Raw genomic sequence first — 25433 nt, forward strand, 5'->3', positions numbered from 1 at the left:
TATTATGCTGACCAATGTCATCTCGTTGTTTTCCTTTACTCTTCTAGTCATTTATCATTTCTGGTCCTTATTGTAAGCATAGTAGACATTTTTGTATGGTGTCTTTAGAGTGAACTCCCAGGGGCTCTACTCCATAATCAAGTTTGGCAGGCACATACCAAAGACAGCCTAGTAATTAGCATGAATGCTACTAGGTTTGTACTAGGGTTAAAAAACTCATCTTGGTGTTCCTTATTAAGACTGCACTCTGTATTCTGTGAAATACCGTAACATTGTGATACAGCAGAAGCCATGATAACCAGCAACATTACAAATGTTGTCCTACTAGCTGTAGCTCATGCCTTATGGCTTGACTATGAGAAGTCTTGAGCATCCAGGACTTTCTTATAAACAGCAAAATTGGGTGTTCATAACTTTTAAAAACTGGGCCCTTCGCATCTTGATGAGGAGACCTTACAAGTCTTACCAAATAAAGTGTAATTGGAAGTGGCTGATCGTAATGGATCTGATAAAAATCAATCATGTCATCTCTTTTGATGAACAGTCTGCACCCTGGAATAAATATTTGCAACCTATGGCAAAAATAATTACGTATTTTTTGTACCAAAACATGCACTTAACTTATAAGTACCTATCTAATTTAGTGTTCTATGTCATAGGAACCAGCTTTAACTTGCATGCCAAAATGAAACATCGATGCAGATGGCATGGTAGAAAATATAAAGACACTCAGGTAGAGACTTACTGTTAAAAAGTTTTTAATTAAGGTTCTTCCCTCTGCCCCTCGCTCCCATTTTCTTCCCAGAAGGGAGGGCAGTAGGGGATGGCGACGTTTCAGAGGCGCCCGTAGCCCTGTAGAGGCTGACCGCCACCAGTGGCTTTCCCAGCCCAGCTATGCAAGTATTGCTTTCCTGGAGCAACACGTACAAGTCAACTAGCGGCACGCTCAAGACGGAGCTTTTCTGACTACCCACAAGAACAGGCTGAGGGATTTTTTTCGCATTTGCACGCCACCTGCAGCGTTTTCAGCGGTGTCTGAAATACCCCACAGAGAGTGAGCGGCAGCTCCGTCCCGCCTCAAACCCTGAGCGAGCGGGAGCCGCCGGGAACCGCCTTCCTCTCCCTCCGGACAGCCACCGCCGGGCTCCAGGGCAGTGGGAGCCCCCAGAGGCACCGGGAGCCCCTCCCCTCACGGCCCAGGGGCCCGCAACGGCCGCCAACGGCCCGCCGAGCTCCGGCCCGCCGGCGCGCGGACTACAAGCAACGCCCGCGCCCCACCGCCCACGTGACTTCCTTCCGCTGGCAAGGACGGGCAGGTGCTACCCACCCGCGAGACTCTCCCGGACCAACCGGCACCTATCGCGGAACTGCACGGAGGCCGCGTAAAGCCGTGCCCATCTCCCGGGAGAGCCGGCCGGGAGAGCCGGCCGGGAAAGCCCGTGCTTCCCTGTGCCCCCTTCCGCCTCCAGGAGCGCGGCGAGACGCGCCGACCCCACGCCTTTTCCCCCTGACGGCACCCTCCCGACCGCCTTCCGCTGGCGCCACTCCGGGTTGGCTGCCGATCGACCCGACCCGGGGTTGGGACTGCGCCGCCGACCGTGCGTGGAATAACCCATCAGTGGCACAGGGTGGAATTGGAAGCACGCCGGTGCCTGAGCGGGCCCGTTCCGAGAGCGGGGCCGGCAGGCTCCCCCCTGCGGGGAATGGTTCCTGCCGTCACGTGGGCCGGGGGAGGCGGAGCGCCGACGCCTGCCGCCCCTCGCCCCCTGGTGCGCCTGCGCAATAGCGCGGCGCCCGGCTCACGTGCTCCTCCGCGTCCGGCGCGCGCGGCGGTCATGGCTGCGTTGCTGAGCTCTGCCGGGCGCCTGCGGGCGCTCTGCTCGCGCCTCCTGCCCTTCCTCCGCCCGCCCGCGGCCGCCGCCCGCCCGCCGGCCCCCGTCAGGTGAGACCCTGCGCCGCGGGGCTGCCCGGCGCTCGCCGGTGGGCCGGCAGGCCGCTGAGAAGGCGGGAGGCGCGGCGGGGCCGGCTAAGGCGGCGGTCCTCGTGGCCAAGGGCACTGCCGGCTGGGCCGCCTCGCGCGCCCGCGGCTGTTGGCCTCTCCTGCGCCGCCCCCTGGGGCTGCCGGCGGGAGGCCTGCGGCCTGGCCTGGCCTGGCCCGGCTCGGCGGCCTCTCGCCGAGGGTTAGCTCGGAAGGGTTAGCTCAGGGTGAAAGGTGGGGGGGGAGCCTCGCTTCCCTCCGGCCGGGTCGGCGAGGGCGGACCGCTCCTTCCGCAGCGCCGTTTCGCAGCCGTGTCTCGTTGGGCTCAAACGAAAGCAGAGCGCTCTCCTTTCGGAAGAGCAAAGGGCACTGTCCTCCGGAGGATACTGCTGTAGTGGGACAAACTGCAGAGCGGGAGCCGTGGAGGAGGGGAGAGACCAGGCGGAGACAAGCAGTCATTGACTGTGGATAACTGCAGTTGGAATCTGGGCTTCTTCACTGTGCCTGTCAGACTGCGCTGTTATTGGGAGGAATATCTTAATTCCTTTGCTACGGTTCCCTCTCTTCCATAATGCAGGCAGGGTGGAAAACTCACCTCACCTGTGTGCATGCCTGTCGCTGTTTTGGCCACACTAATATGTGATTGGTGCCCTGCAGGAATTTTGGAGAGACAACCCTTCCATAACACGAGTGCTTTTTTTTTTTTTAGATTAAAAAAATGTTATTTTTGGAGATCTAAGCTTTCTCTCCAGTGGTGGTACACTGCAGCTCCACATTTGGGATGTTTCTCTTAAGCACATACTTCTTGTATGTAGATGTGCAAAAAAAGGCTCAGCCCTGAATACATGAACAACATGTCAGAATCCATGTTTGTAGGAAACATACGATATTTCAGGGTTTTTTGCATGCACAGTTATTTCAATAAATCATGAGGGTGATGTTGGTATTCTGTTATATAGGCAAACTAGTTGTTTCCATAGTTTTTTCCTTAATTACTTGTCCTCAGAAGGAAGCACCTTGTGCAGATGATAGCTATGTCAAAGTTTGGTATTTATTTTTTGTATTTCATGTAGTGAGTATGCTGTTACAACTACATGAAGATTTGTGCAAGCTTTTTTAACATTAAGGTTACTTCATTGTCAACAAGTTCTCAAACTGCTTGTGAATGAGGGAGAGGTTTGTTTATGACTTCTGAGTCTTGATGGAGTTAGATTTTTTGTTTCCACTATGTCCAGTTCCTAAGTCTTAAAACAGGGAGTTGGGAATGAGTTGAGATGCTTAGCTTTCATTTATGTTAAATTACTTGGTGTGATTATAATTATAGTTGTTAACTAAAAATTTGTATAAAAATAAACAATTAGAATAATTATAAATAATTTGTAAAAATAAATGCCTAGCTAAATAGATGTTTAGGTCAGTTTGCTCCAAGGCTATCATTGTTTGCTGTGTTTCTTCCAGTGTTTGCAAAACCTAGTGAGGATACAGTGCAGGTGGGTGGGAATGGGCTTGTGCCTTGTTATAGCTCTGGTGGTCCCTCTAAGTCAATGTAACTTAATTCCTCGTAGAAAACCAGAACAGTTGTTTGCCATTCTAGATGGATTAATATATTCAGCAGAGGACTTGGTGAGTTCCAGAGCTGGTTCGGGAGAAGGGATGGGAACAGACAAGAGTCAGCAATAGGGAACTGCTAGAGGGAATTCTCGCCATCAGATAAGGAAGTTGTTGCTACCTGTGCTAGCTTTAGTGCTTATCAAACCTATCGTGAGCTGATTTTATTTGGTAGCCTGACTGAAATGTTACCTAAAAAAGAATATAGTTTTCTGCTGGTTTTAGTTGTTGAAGTGTAACAGATTGTTAAATGTTAAAGTTGGTGTGAAGGATGGAGTAGACCTGTGTGCAGGAAGGACCAGGAACTGGGAAGGTATCTGCTGTATGGTTGGGAACAGAACCACACATTTAGTTAGTTCCAAATCATGAATAAACTTTTCTACTTTGTGGTAATGCAGCTGATTTTTGTTCTCCTCAACTGGAAGCTTAATTTCCTAAATTAGTTTGTTCCAAGAAGTAATGTTCACTGAAATTAATGTATGACTTGATGGAGGACTAACAGCACTTTTTTTCTAGAACTGTGTTTCTGGAAAGAACTTGAAAAGTGCTTTTTGTGATAATTTGGCTCTAACAGTTGGGTTTTGGTTTTTTGTTTGGTGTCGTCACCTCCCCCGATACTTTTTTTTCTTGCACCAAATTATATTCTTCTATATTTTCAAGTATAAATGGGGTCATATGTGGGATAGTTTCGTGATCATGCTGAAAACTTGTTAATTCTCAGGCTAGATTTAGTTATGTGAGAAAGGTGCTTGGTAGAGAACATATTCACGGGCAACAGCAGTGGTATTTATTTCATAGCTTTTAGGTCTCAGTCTAAACTGTGAATTATATGAAAGTAAGACTGAGCAGCACACCTACATTTGTGCATTCTTTCTATTCAGTAATTTCATTCCTAAGATAATTTTTCACCTAACATCTTTGTCTTACTGTCACTTTACTATGTGGGTTTAGGCATCCTAGTGCACATGTGATAATCTAGGACCAAAGTGTAAAGCAAAGGTAACATTTATGAACTGAAATTGCACATATAAGCAGATAATCACATTTCATTTTCTACCTCAAGTAACTGTTCATTTTTGTTTTTTTCTACCTAACCCTTAATTTCTGGAAATAGACCTCTTTTGAAGAACTAGAATAACATATGGACAACATTTAGACTTGCTATACTTGCTGTTCAGGTCTCGAGGTGGTATTTTGAGAGTGAAATACATTCCGCTGCAGTAAATTCGGAGAATACTGATAAAGTTCCAATTGGAATAGTGGAGAAAAAACCCCACAGTTTTAAGAGTAAATAAATAACAAGGAATAATCTAGCATTTCGCAAGAGAAGTGGGTAAATTACTAGATGTTTACATGTGCTTGGTAGAGTTGCTTTAGCATTGAACATAAAGTCAGTTCAGAGGCAGGTTTGAGACTTGCATTATAGTAATGGTTACAGAAAAGTTGCAAATCTGTTAACTTCTTTAGAGATGTGAAACAGCAACCATTCACATTCAAGCACATGTTTTATCAAAGCATTGTATTGCTCTGATTTTTTAGTCTAAACTTATTCTGAAAATGAGTTAGGACAGTAGATGGATATCCAATTGCATTGGATGGTTGAGAAGCATTTAATAGCAAATCAGATCTAATGCAAATTTACCATTTCACTTGACTGCCTCTAGTATGAAAAGTGAAATATACTGAGCTGTATGTCATCACTTTCATGCCATGCAATTATAACAAATAAATAAGCCATGACAGACCAATACAACAAACTTCAGATCTACAACAACAGACTTTAGCACTGCGCTGATTTATGTGGTACAGATTATTTACTGGAACTTTGTTTGTAGAAGCTTCACTAAGGGGACATGCTTAAATTTGCTGCTAGTAGCTGACTGTCAAGAATGCTGTAACAAACCTCTCAATCGACAAGTGTTCAGAGTAGATTTTGAATTCATGTCAGAATATCTCTTGGGGACTTTACTACTCTAGGTGATTATATTATGGTTTGATGTTACATCTTGCTGCTGTCGGAAAGTTAGTGTTGGGAGGAAGGGTATCGGCTCCATTCTTCCCACACTGACCACCCTCCTGCTCTAAATCAGGATGCTCCTTGGACCCATTACTGGGCTGATTTCATTTACTAGACTGCAAGAAAAAAGTTTTCTGACAGATTGACAGGTTTTATTGGTTCAGGTAAGGATCTGATGAACTCTAGAAGGATGGGACCATGGGCAAAAGGAGAAGAGGAAACCCAGCGTGATGACTGTGTGATATTAGATCAATGCAGCTCTATTGCTGAACTGCACTTCTAGATGTGCGAGTGCTAGGATACTTATCCTGAAGTCGTCACCCTATCTGTCCTCAGAGAAAAGGAGAACGATTAGGCTCCTACAGCGTAGATCATAAAAGTATAGCTGAGGAGGAAAATCAAGTGGAATTCCTGCATGCAAGTCTTGCAAGGCATCTTTGGCCTTGCTGTCACTTCCTCAGCTTGAGATTCTCATCTGTGAATTTAAATGTTGGTTTTTGGGACTGTGGAGCAAAGAGCATCTCCCCAAACAGCAAATTGTGCTGTAGTGAAACCTTTTGCTTTTTGCAAGGTCTGTGTTCTATTCACAGGAGTGATTGCTGAGAAAGTTGGTAAGAGGGTACCATGTGCAATGCTTTTCAAATTGTCCTTGTAAAGACTGTTGACTTTTGGTACGTTGTGGTGTGTTTGTACAAGATTAAAGCATGTTGGTGAGATGGGAGGAAGAATACCCTTTTAAAGAATCTTGTTTCAGATCTGAGGGGATTTGATTTGAGCTTTGGGTAAGCCATAAGTTAAAAACCCAAATGATTCAGGGTTTAATACATGGTACTTTTTTTTTTTTTAATTAGCTACAAACAAGTTGGTTTTGGCTATTCACTATCATACTCAGCAATCCATCACCAGTGGACAAAAATGTAGAATTGAATGCTTAATTATTTTACATTAGCAAAATGATAGAATTAATGGGCTTTAAATGCAGAGGAGGCATTCAGTAGATTTGTTTTTGATAATACTGAATCAATGCTCTGTTGTAGTAAAGTTTCCCAAGCTGCATTGTTTTTGTAGTTGTTGTATATGTTTTACTGATGGACATAAAATGTCTAGAGACTTCTGAAGAAATAGCGCAAAGCAAAGCTTTTCTGCTTTGCTTCTTGCAAATCACTTGGGCAAAGTTTTAGATATTCTCCAAGAAAGTTGAGGTTTCTTAGTCTGAATGAAAAAACATAAAGTGTTCTCTCTTGTAGGATCCTACTGTATCTCATTGAAACAAGGATACAGTGGCCTGACATTGTGGCCTTTTTTTGTAGGTGACCATAGCTAAGTCAGGGGAAATACCATTTAGCAGTCATGTGAGTCATGCTAGGATCTCAGCTGGTATATTAGTCTTATATTTAGTAAATTTAGCTAATGTTAAGTCTGTAGTGCTTCTATGTACCGTAATGAATTTTAACTCTTAAGTTTACCATTATTCTGCTTTGAGCATGTCTTATATTTTGAAAACTTTCATACACCTTTTGCCTATTTAGTTTAGAAAAAACAAAATATTCAGTACTTTTCTTAGAAAAAGCATAGTAACTACCTTATTGTGGCTCTGATAAAGGGAGGCAAATATCCATACAGTGGCTTTTTCTTTTTTTGAATGTTTGGAATTGGTCAAATTTTACACAAAGTAAACTTCCTGCTGCTGCCAGGGAGAGCACTGGAATCACTTTGTGAGTTTTGGGGAAGATGGGACATTTTTTACTCAGGCTGGTGTGTAAGATGTGTTCCTTTAGGAAATTGAAGGCACTGCCTTTAGTCTGCTCTAGAAATTTGGAAAATATGTAAATACATTAATACGGTACTGGGATTATCACTAAACCCTTGCAAACACAGAAGAATTTTACTAGTTGACTTGGTATAAATTTCCCCATGCACACTTCATTTCTGCATAAGTTTTTTTATGAGTTTATCTTCAACTACTTTCCAAATGTTCTAAGCTAAATTGGAGGTGAAAAGTTACCACTAAATAGCAGGTGGCTGTGTGTTGGGATTATGAATGTATAATTGGTTAACTTTTCCGGTGTAGGCAAGATCTACAGTTTTAATCCTCACAATTGTAGAGGCGAAGCTGAAAATGGTGTAAAGGTACTGTCCTGGTTTCGGCTGGGATAGAGTTGATTTTCTTCCTAGTAGCTGGTATAGTGCTGTGCTTTGGATTTTAGTATGAGAATAATATTGATAACATGCTGATGTTTTGGCTGTTGCTAAGCGGTGTTTACACTGGTCAAGGACTTTTTTTCAGCTCCCCATGCTCTGCCAGGTGCCCAAGAAATGGGAGGAGGCACAGTCAGGATAGTTGATCCAAACTGACCTACCATATGATGTCATGCCCAGTATTTAAACTGGGGGAGTTGGCCGGGGGGGTAGCGATCGCTGCTCGGGGACTGGCTGGGCGTCGGTCAGCGGGTGGTGAGCGGTTGTATATATATATTTTTTAAAAATTATTTTTTTTTTCCCCCTTTTTTCCCTCCCTTGGGTTTTGTTCCTCTCTCTCTCTTGTTTTCCTTCTCATTACAATTCATTATTATTATTACTGTTATTTTGTTCCAATTATTAAACTGTTCTTATGTCAACCCATGAGTTTTCTCACTTTTACTCTTCCGATTCTCTCCCCCATCCCACCGGGGGGGAAGTGAGCGAGCGGCTGCGTGGTGCTTAGCTGCCAGCTGGGGCTAAACCACGACAGGTACAATTATGTAAAGGCTCAAATATCAGAAGCCTATCTCTAATCTTGTGATTGTGGGAGTAGGGGAGAGATCACTTTATAGGGCTTGATATATCCTTTTGAGCTTCTCTGGGTAGGTACAAAGAAACACAGTTCTGAAGCATAGTAAAGAGAAATTACACATGTTGGGGAAAGAATCAGATTGCTAATTCAAACAGATCTGAAGTTTATTGTGCAGCTTCACATGCTTGTAAATATAATGTTTCACATGGAGGAAATCTTAAAATGCTGTTTAAAGGTAATTGGTGGAAATAAATACTTGGTACTTGTTGCAGCCCTTGGAGAAGTGTCACGCATTTTGCTGTGTAGCATAGCATTTAATTCTGAACAAAGTTAATTAAAATAATTGAAAAAATATGGTTACATCATAAGACTATATAATCTAACACCTAGCACTGAGGCAGCATCAGAAATGCTGAGGTCATGTGGGATATTTTTTTTTTCCTCCCTCCTAATCTTATTTTATGAGCTTCCAAATGAGAAGGTTTGACTGTCGAAGTATCCTGTTCTAATATTTCATTACAATTAATATTACAACAATTATTAATTACCACTGTGATGCCTGATGGATTAAGTACAGTTGCTGTCTCTACCTAGAGAGTGGGATGGGGTAGATGGGTCTTTTGAGTTTTTTAAACTTGTTTTTTTGCGAGTAAACACACCATGACAAGCAGAATAATTCTCTCTGTGTTATATCTATGTTGCTTTTGTTAGGAGTTGAAGAATTGAAGTTTTCTTTTTTGCTGCATGATGTTTCATGTTTAGCAGTGGCTCATTTTCAGTACTTTTTTTGCTTGTACTGTTGTCTAGCCAATTGTACATCATCTTACATTTCTGCTTTTGTTTTTTATCTAAAACATACAACTTCTTGGTCTGTATTGAATTTCCTTTTTGCTAATTTCAGACCATTACCTCAAGTAAAAAAGATGACTCTGAAGTCTGAGGCTCTCCTTCTAAGAGTTTGCTACCATTATGATGTTGTCTGCAAATTTTATAAGTTTATTAACTCTTCTGTCATCCAGATTGTTAATGAAATTATTGAGTGGACACTGATTGTACCAGTCTTTCAGTTGGGTCAGCAGATAGCTTAATTTCGAGTCCCACAAAATTTTGCAACAAACCCTGATCAGCACATTTTAATTTTATGTATTTTTCTTTTTTTTTAAGCAACTACTGCACCCATATTTTTGTAACTAAAGGTACATTGTTTTGCTTGTTTTGCTTATGAGATTGTCATGGTGCCAAAAGCCTGTACGTCAATCCGTATTTTTTTTATTGATTATGCTCTGTTTTTCCTAAAACTTTCATGATTTTGGAAGGTAATTCCAAAGGACTGGAGATTGAGTAAGGTCCATTAATGTGTCTTAAATATAACATATCCTAATGTTTCCACAAAGTACTTAGCTCATTCTTCCTTATTCTCACCTACAACCTCATCTCCGTATTAAAATTTAGTCATGGTAAAATGGTTAAAATTTACATAGTATGATTGCAATTAACATTTTTTGAAGCCTAAACAGTGTATGATCTGTGGGGTTTTTTTTTCCATTTTAAGAGGTATGTGTGTTTTCTAAAATAATCTTTCTTGTATTTAGAAGCCTTTCTTGCTGCCTTTTTATGTGACTTCCTGACTGAAATGGTTAACATGGCCTCCTTGATTTTTATCCTTGCTTTTTTTTTATTCCCCTTAATTGTGTGTTCTTTCTCAAATTCTAAAAATTAAAGAAGAATCGCACAGGGTTGTTCAAGATTCCTGATGCATGGATAACTGCTTCATTTTGTTAGCTTCTTTTTCTGTTTCATGGGGAGGTTGTGGCATTAGTATCAGTTTTCAGTAAGTATGTTGTCTACTGTGTTCTTCTGTCCTTCACTTGATTGCCTGAAATCAAACCTGATACTGTGTCCCTTAATTTGTTAAGTTTGCATTTTTTTGGAAGCTTTCTGGTCTGCTTAATCTTTCATCTTTTAGGATAGTGAGCTCTTAGCTTTTTTTTTTAATTTTCTCCTAAGTTTTGTGTTCTAAGTTGATTTGTAGTGCTAAGAACCAAATTCAAGACAGTAGATGCCTGCAGCTTCATCCAGCTTTTGAAACCCATGGTTATTTGTAACAAATTCTTACTATGGGATTGGCTTAGCGTTACACAGTGCCTTAAATCATGCTCAAAGTGTAATTTATTCAAATGCTGAAAGCCTACAGATGATAAGGTACACCTGAGTCTTATGTTAGATATTATATTTCAGATTGATAATGGTAATTTAGGTGGATGCCGGTGGAATTTTAAGAGTTCCTCAGGTTGTTTTGTACTCTCATACTGTTTTCCCTTGTCTGCCTAAAACTGAAACTCAGACTCCCATGTTGCCATTCCTTAAAATGTCTTTAATCAGTATAAATTAACAGAAACACCAGTACCATATTTGATAATATCGGGGGGATGGGAGTGTGGGGTGTGGTGTAAATAGAAATGCCCAATTCTGCTGGTCTTTCAGAAGCTTAAGTTAGTGTATAAATATAACACTTCATATAAGAGTGTAATATTTTAGTGTGCAACTGTAGCAATTGATATAGTATATTCTAAACTTACGTTATAAACAGCATCATGCTAAATGCTAAGCAGGGGGAGTTTAGTAACAAATGAAACTTTAGAGTCCCCTCATGCTGTTAACCAGCGTATTTTGAGCATGCAAATACTGTTTTTATCTTCATACTTAATACTGATGGAGCTTCACACTGATGGAGCTATGCAAGTGGTTTAAAATGTTTGTGACTTTTGACACATGGAGAATCTTACAAAGATGTCTTTCTTAATACAGTGCAGGACTTAAGAATTGTAGATATCAGTTTATGGTTACAAGTGTGCTATGTGGCATAAGATATAATTCAATAATTTGCAAAATACTATAAAATAATAGCAGATTTTTATAGAGAAAGGCATTTCAATTTTAATCTGAAGCACAGGAGTTTTGTCCACTTGTGCTTTGATTGTTCATGGAAATCAGAGAATAAATTTCTGTGTTACAAACACAGTAAGTCCTGTGCTGCTACTTGCTTACAAACCATTTTTTCCAACCTGACTTGAAGTATTCTGAAAAGCTTTCAAGTAGCTTTTTTAAATGCGTATATAAAAGTGGATGATACCATTTTCTTTTGTATCTATATCTTTAAGAAAAAATAAAGAAGTTGCAATCATTACAGTTTCATTCTTATAGGTATCCAGTGGCTAGCTCATAGTTGAGTATTGCTATTTATGTGTTATTAAAGAGTTTATCTAAGTTGTAGACATTTCATTTGGTTGTTACACCCAAGAGGACTTAAGATTTAGTATCTTACTGTTATTCTTACGTTGTACTACTGGATTTTACTCTAGTCTAATGATTTCCGTTTTAGGGAAAGTACCCTGTGTCTGGTTATATGATGAGGTAGAAGAAGAGGAAAAGGAAGGAAGGAAAGAATCAGGGAAAATGACACCCTTGGAAGTGCTTCTAGTGAGGGATGGCATTACTACTAACAAAAAAAAAGTTTGATAGTGTTAATCTGATGAAACACCAAAAGTGGTGTTTCAGTTTCTTTTTTTTCTTCCTAGTTCCTCTAATTTTATCCACCTATTCCTACTCCATTTATTTTTTCTGGTTCGTTCTGGTGGTTTTTGGGCATCATGAGCTGTTTCCACTCCAACCTGATGGAACAGTAATTGTTTTTCTTGTAGAAGTGGCTGAATTGGTGTTGTGCTAGGTTAGTGAGTTAAATAAGCTCACAGAGGGATCTGAATAAATTGAGAGCTAGCCCAAAGGAATCAGTGGGAACTTGCATCTAGAAGGAGGTAGAACTGAGACTGAAGGAGGGGATCTCTCCTTTTCTGACAGTCTTTTTCCCTTCTCCAGTTCTTTCTTCCTTGTACTTTTCCTAGTCAAATAAAATGCAGATAATTTGCTGTCCTCTGGAAAATTCTTCATGAGGAAACTGGAGGAGATTGGGCACTGTAAAATTTGCCTGCTTGAAAAAGATAATGCCAAATGGTAGTGATGTTCCTCATTACTAAAGATTTTTTTTTTAAATGCCTTCAAAAATCAAACGCCTTCTACTAAACTGTTTTCACAGTTCCATTAGGAAAGAGCTTCTGCTTCAGGCTGGTTTTATTTGAATAATTTTACTCCTAGAACTTACGGCCTGCTCTGTTATCGAATCAGGATTTCAAACAGCAAGGAAAAAGGTGGTCTTTGGGCTACTTCCTACTGACAAGAGGCAACCAGATGGGAAACCACTGGTCTGTTTTTTCCACCACACTGATATGCACCCCACTGATGATTTTTCTGCCGTTTAGCACCTTGCTGCGAATGCTGCTGAAACGCTGAATTACCAGCAAGCTTTTTCTCCTCCACTGGACTTCCTCTCCTAGGGCCTTAAACTAGCACGGGTTGGTGAGAAACCAACCACCAGATATACCTGTGAAAAAGTTCCAGGTGTGGGAAGTCATTTTGTAGAGGATGCCAGTACTTCTCACTTTTAGGCTGCCATTTCAACAAAATGTGCAGCCATTACTGCATAGGACTCCTGGAATATCTGTAACAGCAGGGAGTACAACTAGGTTTTTTTTTTTTTTTAAGCTAGTCTAGAGACCTTACAGAAATGTAGCTGAAGAGCTGTCTAGAGAGCCAGAGATGAGGGAGGGCAATTTCAGAAGTTGCTGAATCTTTTTGCCATCCAGCATGTATTACTTCCTCTGTATAGGATTCTGGAGGAAGATAGTCTTGGTTTATTTTATGGAGGTGTAAAGACAATTGAGAACAGAATTCCAAAAACGCTTGTGTGTAATTATCATTTTACCTGCACAGGCTGTTCACAATTCCACTATGGCACAAATACTATTTTCTTATTCTTACATACATCACTTGTTCTTTAAAAAAAAAAAAAAAGGCAAGCTCTTATTGTTTTGCTAGAAATAAGAAAACTTTCTCATCGTGTTTCTTGTTGTTGTCATACTTCATTTTGAGAAAATAAATATTTAAACAAATGCAGTGTTCATGTTTGGTTTACATGGCAGGATGGCTGCTTCATGCTTCTTAGTGTACGTTCTGCAGAATGGGGAATGAACGCATTGCTCTTCAAGCCATTGTTGTCTAAAACACCGGCCTTTAGTTTTTGTGTATTTTAATTGAAAAGAAAGGTACGATTTGCTGCCTTGATTTGCTGTGTTCTGGAAGAGATGTCTGTTCTTGGAGTGATTTTTCAAAAGCATGTGAGAGCTTTTGTGGGAAGCTGTAATGGGACAATAGACTTTTTACAGCACTTGGATGACTTGAAGATTTTTATTTTTGTGGGAATAGTGTTTGAACCATTAAACGCATGAGGTGAATCCAACTGAAAATCTCAGAGAAACAGTTGTTACTGTGAGAATATACACGACTATCTTTTTAAGTAGAAAGACACTGAAATGAATCACCTGTATTTGTTTATATCAATATGGAATGTTTTTGAGAAACTGTTCAGCAAGAAGTGCATTATCTTTTTGACATTGTGTGACTAGTGTAGTTGCAAAATGACTCACGGAAGTGTAATCTCTATTTTTTTTTTTTATTTATTTAAGCAAAAACATTATGTACCAAGTAAGGTTCCTTACGGTTGCACCTCAAGAGAAGGGAAGTGTTAAAGAAGAACCAATTTCAGAAATTCAAACCAGACGGACCTGGCAATTTGACTGGGCATTAAATAAACTGGATACCTCTGTCAGAAAAACTGGCCGCATCCCTAAAGCCCTTCTACTAAAAGTCTTCCATGAAATATGCAAAACAGGTAAGTTGCTTCCAATTAAAACAAAATAAAAGGTAAATTTAAAGCTGCAATGTAATGATTCATCAAACCAAGGAAATTAATTGAAAGAGTTCTGATTTATATTTTGTCCTTGAGTGGTGTTTAATCTGCTGCATATGCTGATGAACAGACTTTAAATGCTTTAGAGATGTTATTTTTCTTTGAATGCACACATTTACTTTTCCAGGTTTTTTTTGTCCTTGGGAATTTATAAGTCCTGTAAAAATTCAGTGTACTTTTAAGAAATCTTATCATATTGCCTTGCTTATTGTGGATTTTTAATCTGGTAATGTTACACCTTCCTTATATAACTGTATTGTGCACACTGAACAGGGATCATATCTGTCTGTTTTACACAGTATATTTTTAAAGTGTCTGTAATAAACCATGCTGTCCTTAAGAGGTTATTTGTTTTTTAATGGAACTATACAGGGAAACATGGAGGTGATCCCCAAGTTTCCGCATTCCTAGGTAGCTGTGGTTATTCAGGACAAGAAAGCTTTATTTTTTTTAATAAAATGAAAATAAACAGCTGAGGCATTGTTCATTGTGACAGATTCAATACCCCTTTGGCTAAAAATAGCCAGACTATATTAATATTTTGCAAACCATGTACCACAATTGATGAGTTTTGGTACCAGTTAGGATAAGTCAATGGAGATATTTGCTAAATATACTCACTAAGTATTACTGCCAATATTTATCAATGACAGCATGTATTGTTTTGTTTTAGTTTTAAACTTTGCTGTGTATTGCTCTGGACTGTTAATGGTGTGTGTACCTGGGATTGTGCTTTTAAAAGTTTTGTGGTTCACTGCTTAAAAGCTGAGTCTTCAATTCATGCTCTCTTTCTGTTGAACTTCTTCATTTTTTCTTTTTGCTTGTGATATCCTTTCTGATTCTGACTGCTTTGTCTTTTTTAGGCATAAACTTGTGAGTGTGGGTTGGCAAGAATTTTATGTCTCTAAGCTTATCTGCAAATCACAGTTCTTCATGACCTTTGATTAGTTACACAGTTTTTAGGAAGTCATATTAACAAAAAGATTAATTGCTTACGGTGGTTTCCTTTGGCTGTGTAAGTATATTTAAAAAAAAAAAGCGTAGAACTTCGCAACAGATTTAACTAGGACACTATTAAAATAAATGACAAATATTTCCATATGAAAAATTCAGTCCTTTTTTATTAATAATGTTGAAAACTAATTTAGCAAAAGTGTGGGAGGTTAGTTACTGTTGATTTCTTAAAGATTTGCCTGTGTTCTTCCATTTCTAATTACAACATGAAAAATGACCAAAGAAGGTGCTTGCTCTAGATCTCTTGTCCTGCATCTTTCCATACTCATACTGCCAAACCTTTTCCTGTTTCTTTCACCTTTCTAGGTACTCAGTCACTAATATAACACTGGCATTGTGAAACTGGAGATGTGTTGGCATTTTTATTGCACGAACTAATTGTATGCAGGGATTTGAAAGTTAGTCAAGCATGACTTATCTCACCACTCCATTATGTCTTCAGAAGTTCAAATCCCCATTTGCAATTTGTACCTGTTCCCTCTCAGTGTTTTAGCTTATTTCTCTTCTTTTCTCATTATTGCTTATTTTTTTTCCCACTACTGCCTGTGTTTCTTCCCAGATGAGTTTACTCTGTATAAATAACTTTTCTGTTGTAGATTGCGCTCTTGAAACATAGTTTACAATAGTTATGTCGTATCCTAGATTTGCTGGTCCTTCTTGGTACCTGAAGATCTAATTCTAGACAGTATATAGCTTTCTGGTTTTGAGGTTTTTTTACTTTATTTTGCCATTATTTTGTAGCTGCATAGCTGTTTCTACAGCTCTGTATAATTAAAAATTACACTTGCAGTGATCAGCAGCAGCTGGAGAGATCTTCACTGGCAACAGCTCCTGCCTCTCTGCTGGGTGTTGGCATGATGATTTGGAAGTAACTTACAAAGCATTAGTGATGCTTTAGACTTCAAGTCATTTTGGAAATCTGAATCCTTCAAGTCTGCATGTATGTCTCTGACATAGAAAACCCTGCGGATTTTTTCATCACTTACGTTGTATGTGAACATTTATCTTGCTCCTTGTTAGATGAAGTTAGTTCAGAAGTATACCTTTCTCTGTGATAGGAAAGGAATAGACAACATTTTTTTCCCTTTTTTTTTTTTTTTCTTTCCAGTATGCTTCTTTCTAAAGAAACTCTCCTTTTTATTTGAAATTGCTGGGTTTGCATATAAAGATGTGATTGAAAAAAATTTGTCTCCAGCTTATTGGGTAATCTGTGATTGCTCTGCCTTACTTTGCCTCAGGAGTAGTAGTGGAGTCCAAGAAAGACAGATGAGTTAATAGTTACTTTTTTGACATTCTGGGGTTAGTGCAGAAGTCAGAGAAGGTAGACATTCTTAGAGCTTCCTCCACTATTCTGTAGATGTAAATGATCTCATTTATTTTATACTGAGCATGGGCAGAAGTGGATATGGAAATTTAAATGTGGAATGTCTCTGAATACCAGTTTTGGAATAGTATGGAATTGGTATGAAGTATTTTGCCATTTTAGAAATTTACCAGAAAGTTATGTCCCTGTTAGGATGAAATGATCTATGGATCTTGGATCGGGAAATCTAAAGTACTAGATCATCTGAGTTTAGTATTTTGTGTTGTACTTTTAAAAATTTCTTCTCAGCTGAGATCATTATTGTACTAAATGGCATGTTTTATTGTGAATCTTTTTCATGATAGTGCATAATAGTGTCATTGTTTAATGATTTGGGTATCCTGTTCAGTAAAAATCTTCAGTCTTGGAGGAGATTCTATTCTATACAAAATGCTTAAATATTTCAGTGGGTCAGTCTCGAATCTTTTTTCTAATTTTAAATGCATAATTATTTATAAATAAATTTGTTGTTGTGTTCCACTTGCAGGGTGTCCAGGGAGTAACCAGACCTTGCTTTTGTTGCGAAGTTGTGGTGCTCTTTTACCAGAGGTATTGTCACCTGAAAGAACAGAACTAGCCCATATGATATGGGACAAGATGAAAGAACTGGGTAGGTTGGTTTTGTTAGTCCCTCTTGCAAGAACAGCTATGTGCTTTAGTTACTTTCTTTGTAATAGAAGACTGAACATGTTTTAATAGTGTTTAAATGTTAGGTTATAACAGCAAATACTCATTACCGAATACACACTAGGTTTTTTTATTCAGGTGAGAGACCTGTTTCCTATTCTGGGAGTTATACTGACATCTAGGGGTGTTAATAATAAATCTAAAGATTATTTTTTTTGTAAGATGCTTAAATTGGACTTTTGCTTGATTTTGATTATTGTAAGAATGTATTTTACTTTTCTGTTAGATGTTACCTTGATATCTGGTGGGCTAAGTATTCCCAGTGCTGCCAGCTATTTTATCAGATGATTGTTTTATTTTAAGTTAATCATTTATCTATAGGTGTTGCATAGGTGAACTGCTTCTTGATAGTAATATTGCTGAATCTGTAAAATAAATACAGCGGTAGAGACTGTGGAATAGCATGCATGTGAGCATTGATGTTACTGTGCTCTTATGTTTTAGCTTTTATAAACACGTGTGCTGTTAAATAGATGTCTAATATTTCCAAGGTGCATAAAAGGAAGCAGTCTGATTATACATGAAGTTCATACAGAATAAAATTAGTATGGAAGTAATTACCTGACAAAGCTTTAAAATCATGTTGAATTTAGAGAATCTACATTGACTGACTGTGATTGAAATATTTCCTTAGGTGCTGTGTATGATACAAGCCATTATAATGCTTTACTTAAAGTCTACCTTCAGAACGAGCACAAATTTTCTCCGACAGAATTCTTGGCCAGAATGGAGGAAACTAATGTGCAGCCCAATAGAGTAGGTACCCTTTTATGATATCTTCATTCTTAATGGTAGTATCCATTTATTGGATGGAAATCATTAACTTCCCCTTTTCATTTTCTGTAGGTTACATACCAGAGGTTGATTGCTGCTTATTGCAATGAGGGTGACATTGAAGGAGCAAGGTATTATTTTGCGTTTATGTTTAAAGGGATTTCCACAAAATCTGTTTCTCATATTCCCTGCCATTAATGCTAAAACTCATTTCAGTGTAATTCTTATAAATTGAGCAAAGCAAAGAGGGGGTTTAAGTATATTTTAACCAAGCACTGAAGAGCAGTTTATTAGGGACAGCTGGAACCTACACAAGCAAAATAAAAATAAGTGATAGACTAGTGTGTTCAAATCAAATTATATTCAAGTTGCTCAGAAAATAACTTGTTTTGTCATTTCTAGAGCCAGTGTGAAAAAGTGTGAGGTTATGAAGGCTTACAGCCTACGTAAGAAAATGGCTACTGGGAAAGGCATTTGAGAACGAAGTGGGCTAAGGAGCAAATAGTAGTAATTCTGTTTGTTGTTATTGTTCTGCAGGGCTTGCTGGATATCTGTCTAACGTTTTAATTTTAGCAAGGTTAAGTTGCAACAGTGTGATTGCTGGGCATGAGACATAAGTAAAAGGAAGATAAAAATAAAAAAACCCAGCCCCACCCTTGTGTCTGCATATTTCAAAGTGACAAATACAATTCATCTGAAAAAGTGAAAATGACCAAATTATGAGCATTGTATGCAGCATCCCCAAATGTAATTGCTCAGTGAGATCAGGATTTGGTTTTGTTTGATGATACAGTACTTGTCCAGCAGAGCAGCAATAGCTCAGTAGTTTATCTTTTCAAAGGAAAAAAATATCTAATCATTCATTGTCTTGTATTTTGCAGTAAGATTCTTGGATTTATGAAGAACAAAGATCTCCCAATCACTGAGGCAGTATTCAGTAGCCTTGTGAAAGGTCATGCAAGATCAGGGTAACGTTTAATATCTTTTTTCTTTTGTTTTCTTCTAGTTTTATTACAATATAAGGTGTACAGAAAAATTACATGCTGCAGAATAGTGTGATGGTTTTGAATAATAATGTATAGAAGACTGTCTTTTTATACATTTTTGAAGCAAAACAGGGCTATTTAACAAAGGAAGTAGATTTTTCTTGTGTCTGAAAATCTTGAATTTCAAGATAAATTACTGTACTTTTGTACTGTTTGAAAAAGAAATTTGCTGCACTTAGTTGTGAACTTTTTCGACTGTTAAAGTTGAAAGAGTATTTTAAGTAATACAATAATTAACAGATTGGTACTTACACCTTTCAGGATTTGCTTAGTTAAAATAAGTTTTTCTATGCTTGTTGCAGTCTTTGTTTCCAACTCTAATTAATTTAATGAGGAAATGTGGAAGTCACAATAAATGTTATTATGATTAAATCTACTGAGGGTCTTTCTTTTGAATTCTTTTAGAGATATGAAGAGTGCAGAAAATATCCTTTCAGTGATGAGGATGGCCGGTGTTGAACCAGGTCCAGACACCTATTTATCACTGCTGAATGTGTATGCTGAAAAGGGTGATGCTGATAGCATCAAAAAGGTATTGCAAGTTTGAGTTTAAATACAGTTTGTTTGATCTTTTGTTCAATTTAACTTTGGAATGCTTTCTATCCATGCAGGAGGAATAATACTGAATTTTATAACTTGTTTCCTCAGTCTGCAGCAATTTTTTTTTTCATCTGAATAGCTCGTTAATTGAAAGCAGTCTCATACTTTATGAAAAATACTTGTCTTTTGATAGTTGCCTTTCACTCTGAGAAGATATGTTTGCCAGTGAGTGATTTAATAATTCAGGGTTTTTTTAGAGACAGATAGTGCGCATGAGATATTTATATATTTATTTATAAAAGTTAATAAAAAGTAAACCTTGATTATCCTGCTCCCATTGATCCATTCTTTGGCTCCCATTGAAGCCACAGAACCTTTCCAGTAAAACTGAAAGTTTTTTGAGAGTTCATACCAACAACTTGGGTATTCATGAAGTGTGGATAAGATAATGCTGCCTTACAGCCCTTTGTGTAGCTGATTTTTTTTTCAAGTATTCTCTCTTACTTTTTTTAAATCAAAGAAGTATTCAGAAAGGAATGAGAAAAGAAAATGGGTTTCAGTTTAATAAGTAGTATCAGATGGAGAGGACCAAATCAAGGAAGAGGATGTGGGCAACATAATATTATTCTGTGACATACAAATTAAAGAAAGCGTCATCAACCAACCTGCTTCCAAACACTAACAAAAAGTTTGATTAATCATTCTCCCCTTTTCAAATAAATTCTTTTGAAAGTCATCTCACAATGGGAATACCTCTGGTGTTTTCATATATTATTAGGCATTGGAGAGAAACTATTATATCCCTTTTATCTGTCCCTTTTTCTTCTTACAGTCGAAAGGTGTTTGATCTCTGTAGATCTTAGGTATTCTCTTTACCATATTCCATGTATTTAAACCCATGGTTTTAAAAAAGGAAAAAAAAAAAAAAGGTTGTGTGGTGTTTTTTTTTTTTTTTTTTTTTTTTTTTTTCCAATTTTTATGTATCCTGTTTTGAGTCACTTTGGATTTTACTGAAGTTAAATTTATTCTGGTTTACAGACTCTAGAAGAGGTTGAGAAGACTGAAGGGTACCTTATGGATAGAATTTTGATGCAGGTGATTTTTAGCCTTGCCAAGGCTGGATATCCTCAGTACATTGAAGATATTAAAGAACGCATAAGATTTGAAAGGGAATTAATTCCAGGTATGTCCTTGGTTACTACAGCGGTGTTTTGCTACTCAGGGTGGAGAGGGAAAGCTTTTTTTTTTTTAACAATAACTAATGTTACCAAAAATAGGCAATTTTGTACTTCTCTTGAATACTTAGGAAAAATAATATTTTTGCCATTAATTTGTGGACTCATTTGTGCTCCTTTAGATCACATTTTATAAAATTTAAATATAAACCAATTTTAATCATTTACCTACAGAAATTGATCTATCAATTTTTTTTAACTTCTAAAATTCATTAAGATTTTATAGGAAAGCAGTAAGCATGGAGTCCTATCTTCAGACAACACTGTTGTGACAGCTCTTTGTGAATATCATAAAAAGGGAGACTAAACACTGAATATAGTTTTATTTATCTACAGTTCAAGTCACTTTTGGATCCCAGTATGCATAATCTGATTGATAACTGTTAATTATACTTCATCCACTTTTTCTTTTTTGACATGTCTAGAAATGTTTCTCTTACTTAGTATCCTTCTGTCATGCTGCAGTGGTGATGCTTCTGTAATTTTTGGCATGGTATTCTAATGGGAAAAGTGAGTTTCATTGATAAATATAAATAATTCTGAAAAAGGTAGTCTCAAATTTGGTTAACCATGTTTAAAAGTATGCTAATGATACTTGTAAAACATTTACTTTTCTAGCTTTAATTTTTAGTAGTTTAATGCGAAAATAGTTATATGCGCTTTTTTAATTTTGTTGTTTTGTTGTTCTCTGTTTTTCAATTGCTAGATGCGATGAACCTGTGTTTGACTCTGATAACTCATGGCTTCGAAGATATAAGTTTCCGTATTTTGAAGTCTCTTAATCATTTATCACGTGATAATGTGGACCAGGGTAGCTTCTTCTTGCAACATTGTGTAAATAGAGATGTGGTATGCAGAATAGTAATACTTTTTTCTTGATATACTAATAACAGTAGATTTATTTATTTTCATGCAACTGTGGAGACGGAAACTGGTAGATTTCTTGCACGGTTCTTAAAGAATAAAAGAAGGATTTTAATATTTCATATCAATTTGCATAGTAAATTGAAATTCACAGAGGAATCGTGTTTGGCATGTGTAATATCCATTTCCTAAACATTAGAAGAATCTGATGTTCTTAACAATTTGAGAAATTGAAGAATATACTAAATTAATTTTTGAAATTCTTTGCAGCCTGTGAAGAAGCTGAAGCAATTTTGTAATGAGTTAAAAGAAGCAAAAATGCACTCGGCACCGTTACCGTTTATTTTGCGTTGTGCTTTGGAGGCCAACAAATCAGGTACTCTGCTTATTTAGTTATTTTACATATGCTTATTTAAAGTACTTGGTCACTGTTTAATTATCTTGTGAATGTTTTCAGCATTGGCCATTGATGTGATGAAGATGATGAAAGAGGAAGGCTTGCCACTCAGACCTCACTATTCCTGGCCACTGCTAGTTAGGTTCCAGAAAGAGAAGAATCTTAAAGGTTAGTTACCTGATAAATGCTCCTCTAGCTTTATTGCAAACCTAGTGCACAAATCTGTATTAAAACATTGCTATGAGATTCAGCAGACTCTTTAAAGTAAACAAAGGCCTTGCTATGTGTCTTTGTTGCAAACAATTTTTCCTTCAGAAAGACTTTTTTAAAACCTCCTTTCTTACTTAATCATGGTACAGTTCTACAAATTTCAAGTCTACCTTTGCATAGAAAGGTGTGAGAGTGTTTAATTATCTTTTTAACTCTTCACATTCTTTCTGCCTTCCACTGGTTCTTTTTGCTGCTCATTACCTTCTACAGAGTTTACTCTTGAAGAAACTGAAATCTGAGAGAAGAATTTAAAAGTAAGGTTATGTTATAATAGCTCTCTTGGACTGCAAACACAATCCTTTTTTCAAGCCAACTTATTATTATCTACCTGATAAGCCAAACGCAAGTTTCGTTACAATAATAAAAACTGCAGGAGAACTTAGATTGCTGAATGTGTGAGCCTGACCTGACAGCATACTGATTGAAGGACAGAAATGCTCAATCTTTGGGATTCTTAAGTAGGTTTAAGCATTTAGCATACTTTCCCCTGTTACACATGGGGATGTCTACAGGATATGAATAAGAATTGAACAAATATTAAATTTTAGAGTACAGTATCTAATTCTTTGGTTTGCGTTATTGGTAATTCAGAAAGAATGGTATTGTAAAAAGATGCTTTTAACAGAAGTACTTCCCCCTTGGGGAAACAAAAAACTGTCTTTTTCATCTTATCTCACAGTATAATGTGCTTTAGAATGAGATGCAGAGTTGTTAGTGTGACACTGGGTGACAAACAAAATGCACAAACAAAAAAAAAGTGCTTTTAGCAGAGTCTTCATATCGCAATTTTATCTTAAATATACAGTCACATTCCAGTTTGGAAGAAATGCTGAAACAAGTATTCCCTAATTGTTTCTGGCTATAAAAATGTCTCAAGTCTTTTTCAAAAAGCCTTTGTGAAAACAATATTCAGTTTTTATTAACTCTTTAAGCTCTGTTCCTGCTAGACTACTTCCCAAGTTTATCTTCTCCCAGGTTTTCAAATGCTTGAAAGTTCTATGATATTTTAAAAGTCTGGCAACGTTGTTTTAGTTGGGTCCTTTGTGACTTACCTGAAGTACAATGTTGCCAAAAAAAGTAAATAGAAATCAGTGTCATACTTCTCTTTGTGGATGCTGCCCACTGAAAAAACATGCTTTCTGTTTGTTACTCCATGGAAAATTTCACCTCACTAACACAATTATAAGAGACATCGGAAGTATTTTTAGATTTTGTCTTAGCTCCCAAAACTGAAGCAATATCTGACTGTTGAGAGAAACTTAAGTTTTCATATCTCTTTTGATCTTCGGCAAGATCAGAGGTTGCCTTAATTTGGACTCCTACTGTAGAAATCAACTATGCTTTGGCTAGTAGTTCCTGCTGGAACTCATGTAAGCAAATTGAGAAGAAAACTGGTGAAGGAACCCTCAATTCTGGCTTGCTTTGCCATTTTCTAGAGACCCTTTCTTTTTCTATCTGCAAAGGCATTGGATACATAAACTTCTGTATGGCTGTGTGACAGTACTGTGGATCTGCAAACACGTTTTTGTAACCTGGTACTTAGAGTTTGAATTGTCAAGTGGGAACATTACTACTGTGTGCGTGCCTACAAAAGTCAGTGATTTTGCAATTCTTAAAATACGTAAGAAGATATCTAAGCAATTTCTTCTGCAGTGAAGAATCAGTGGAATTATTCTTGCTGCAGTGAAACAAGTTGTCTTGTTCTTTCCCATGTGTAAGCTCACATTCATTTTTTGAAATGCAATAATAAAAAAATGAGTAAATGAGATCCACTATCTAAAAATACAGCCAATATACTTGAAGGAAAGTAAATAGGGGGGAAAAAACCCACCCCCCCTGAAATTGTTCCATAGAAATAATAGAGCAAAAAATAATGCTGCAGTGAGAACCTAAAGGTGACAGCAGATAGTAAATGAACAGAATGGTGCTTTCTAGCAGCAAAAAATAAGAGCTGTGTGAACAAAAGTGTAGATAGACACTGTATCACATCTCATACCAAAAATGAGGTAATAATTCCTTTCTCTACATAGTAGTAATGCACGGCCTTGTATGTGTAATTTTTCGTCTCGGTATAGGTAAGGCTGAAAATGGAGAAGAACTTTGAGGAAAAACTATTAAAAATCTGATGGGATTTAGACAGTAGACTAAATAATTAAAGAACACAGAACATAAGCAACAACCTATCTAGAATTGCAGGGTACAATGTCTGAATCGGTATGTATAATGTGACCCAAACAATTATATAACTAGTAGCAATGTTTAATTATATGTTGATCTAATTTTTATTTTAACAAAAGCCAACACTGGATATCAAAGGAAATTCCCTAACTTCTGTATTATGGAATTGAGTTTGAAAGAAAAGTAGCGGTGAAGTGCTGGTTAAGAGGAATGAAACTAAGGAAGGCCATTTTTAAATATACCATAGAGAACTTAACCACTCTGAAATAGTAAACAGCTCTTTTCAGTCATTTTACACAGGCAGATAATTTCAGATGGGGCATTCTGGCTTTTATGTGCATCGGTTATATAAGTTGATAATTACTTATTTCCATAGTATTTATCTAGGTAAATGCTGTTAGGCTTTTAGGAATGGAAGGTGCTTGCAGGATTTAAAAGATCAATATGTGGTGGATCTGAAACTGTTATTGGCGCTGAGATTCTTCTTGTATCGGATAATACGGTAAAAACAGGAGGGCCTAGTATAAATAAGCAGAAATGTTGGACTTATACTTGTTAGTGAATATTCTATAGCTGCCCTTCATCTTCATATAATGATGTTATTTTTAAAGACAGTTTTTAAAAGTCAGTTGTGTATTTCACTTTTGTTTTCTACTAAGCTGTTATATACATAAAGCATGGTTAGTGAATCGTAATTCAATTTTTACTTTGGGAAATAAGGGAAATAAGAGTCTGAGTCCAGAGAGGAATAAGGGTGGTGATTTCACAAAGTAACTACTTGAAATACTGTTTTTGTAGACAGGCTTTTCTGGCAAAGAACTTTCTG

At 37.6% G+C, this 25433-nt stretch overlaps 1 protein-coding gene across 2 annotated transcripts in view; it reads left to right on the top strand.

Moving 5' to 3' along the window:
- The first annotated feature begins 1781 nt into the window (after positions 1-1781).
- Positions 1782-25433, top strand: part of LRPPRC (leucine rich pentatricopeptide repeat containing) — a 95540-nt gene continuing 71888 nt past the window's right edge. For both annotated transcript variants that reach the window (XM_075496289.1, XM_075496290.1), the window contains exons 1-11: positions 1782-1942; positions 13956-14161; positions 17104-17226; positions 17938-18059; positions 18150-18208; positions 18959-19045; positions 19529-19655; positions 20702-20846; positions 21605-21747; positions 22033-22138; positions 22220-22327. In XM_075496289.1, coding sequence (XP_075352404.1) covers positions 1836-1942; positions 13956-14161; positions 17104-17226; positions 17938-18059; positions 18150-18208; positions 18959-19045; positions 19529-19655; positions 20702-20846; positions 21605-21747; positions 22033-22138; positions 22220-22327 — 1333 coding nt within the window. In that variant the 5' untranslated portion in view covers positions 1782-1835. The remainder of the gene's footprint in view (positions 1943-13955; positions 14162-17103; positions 17227-17937; positions 18060-18149; positions 18209-18958; positions 19046-19528; positions 19656-20701; positions 20847-21604; positions 21748-22032; positions 22139-22219; positions 22328-25433) is intronic.

This window comes from Mycteria americana, chromosome 3, assembly GCF_035582795.1.
Source record: "Mycteria americana isolate JAX WOST 10 ecotype Jacksonville Zoo and Gardens chromosome 3, USCA_MyAme_1.0, whole genome shotgun sequence".
NCBI classification, from domain to species: domain Eukaryota; kingdom Metazoa; phylum Chordata; class Aves; order Ciconiiformes; family Ciconiidae; genus Mycteria; species Mycteria americana.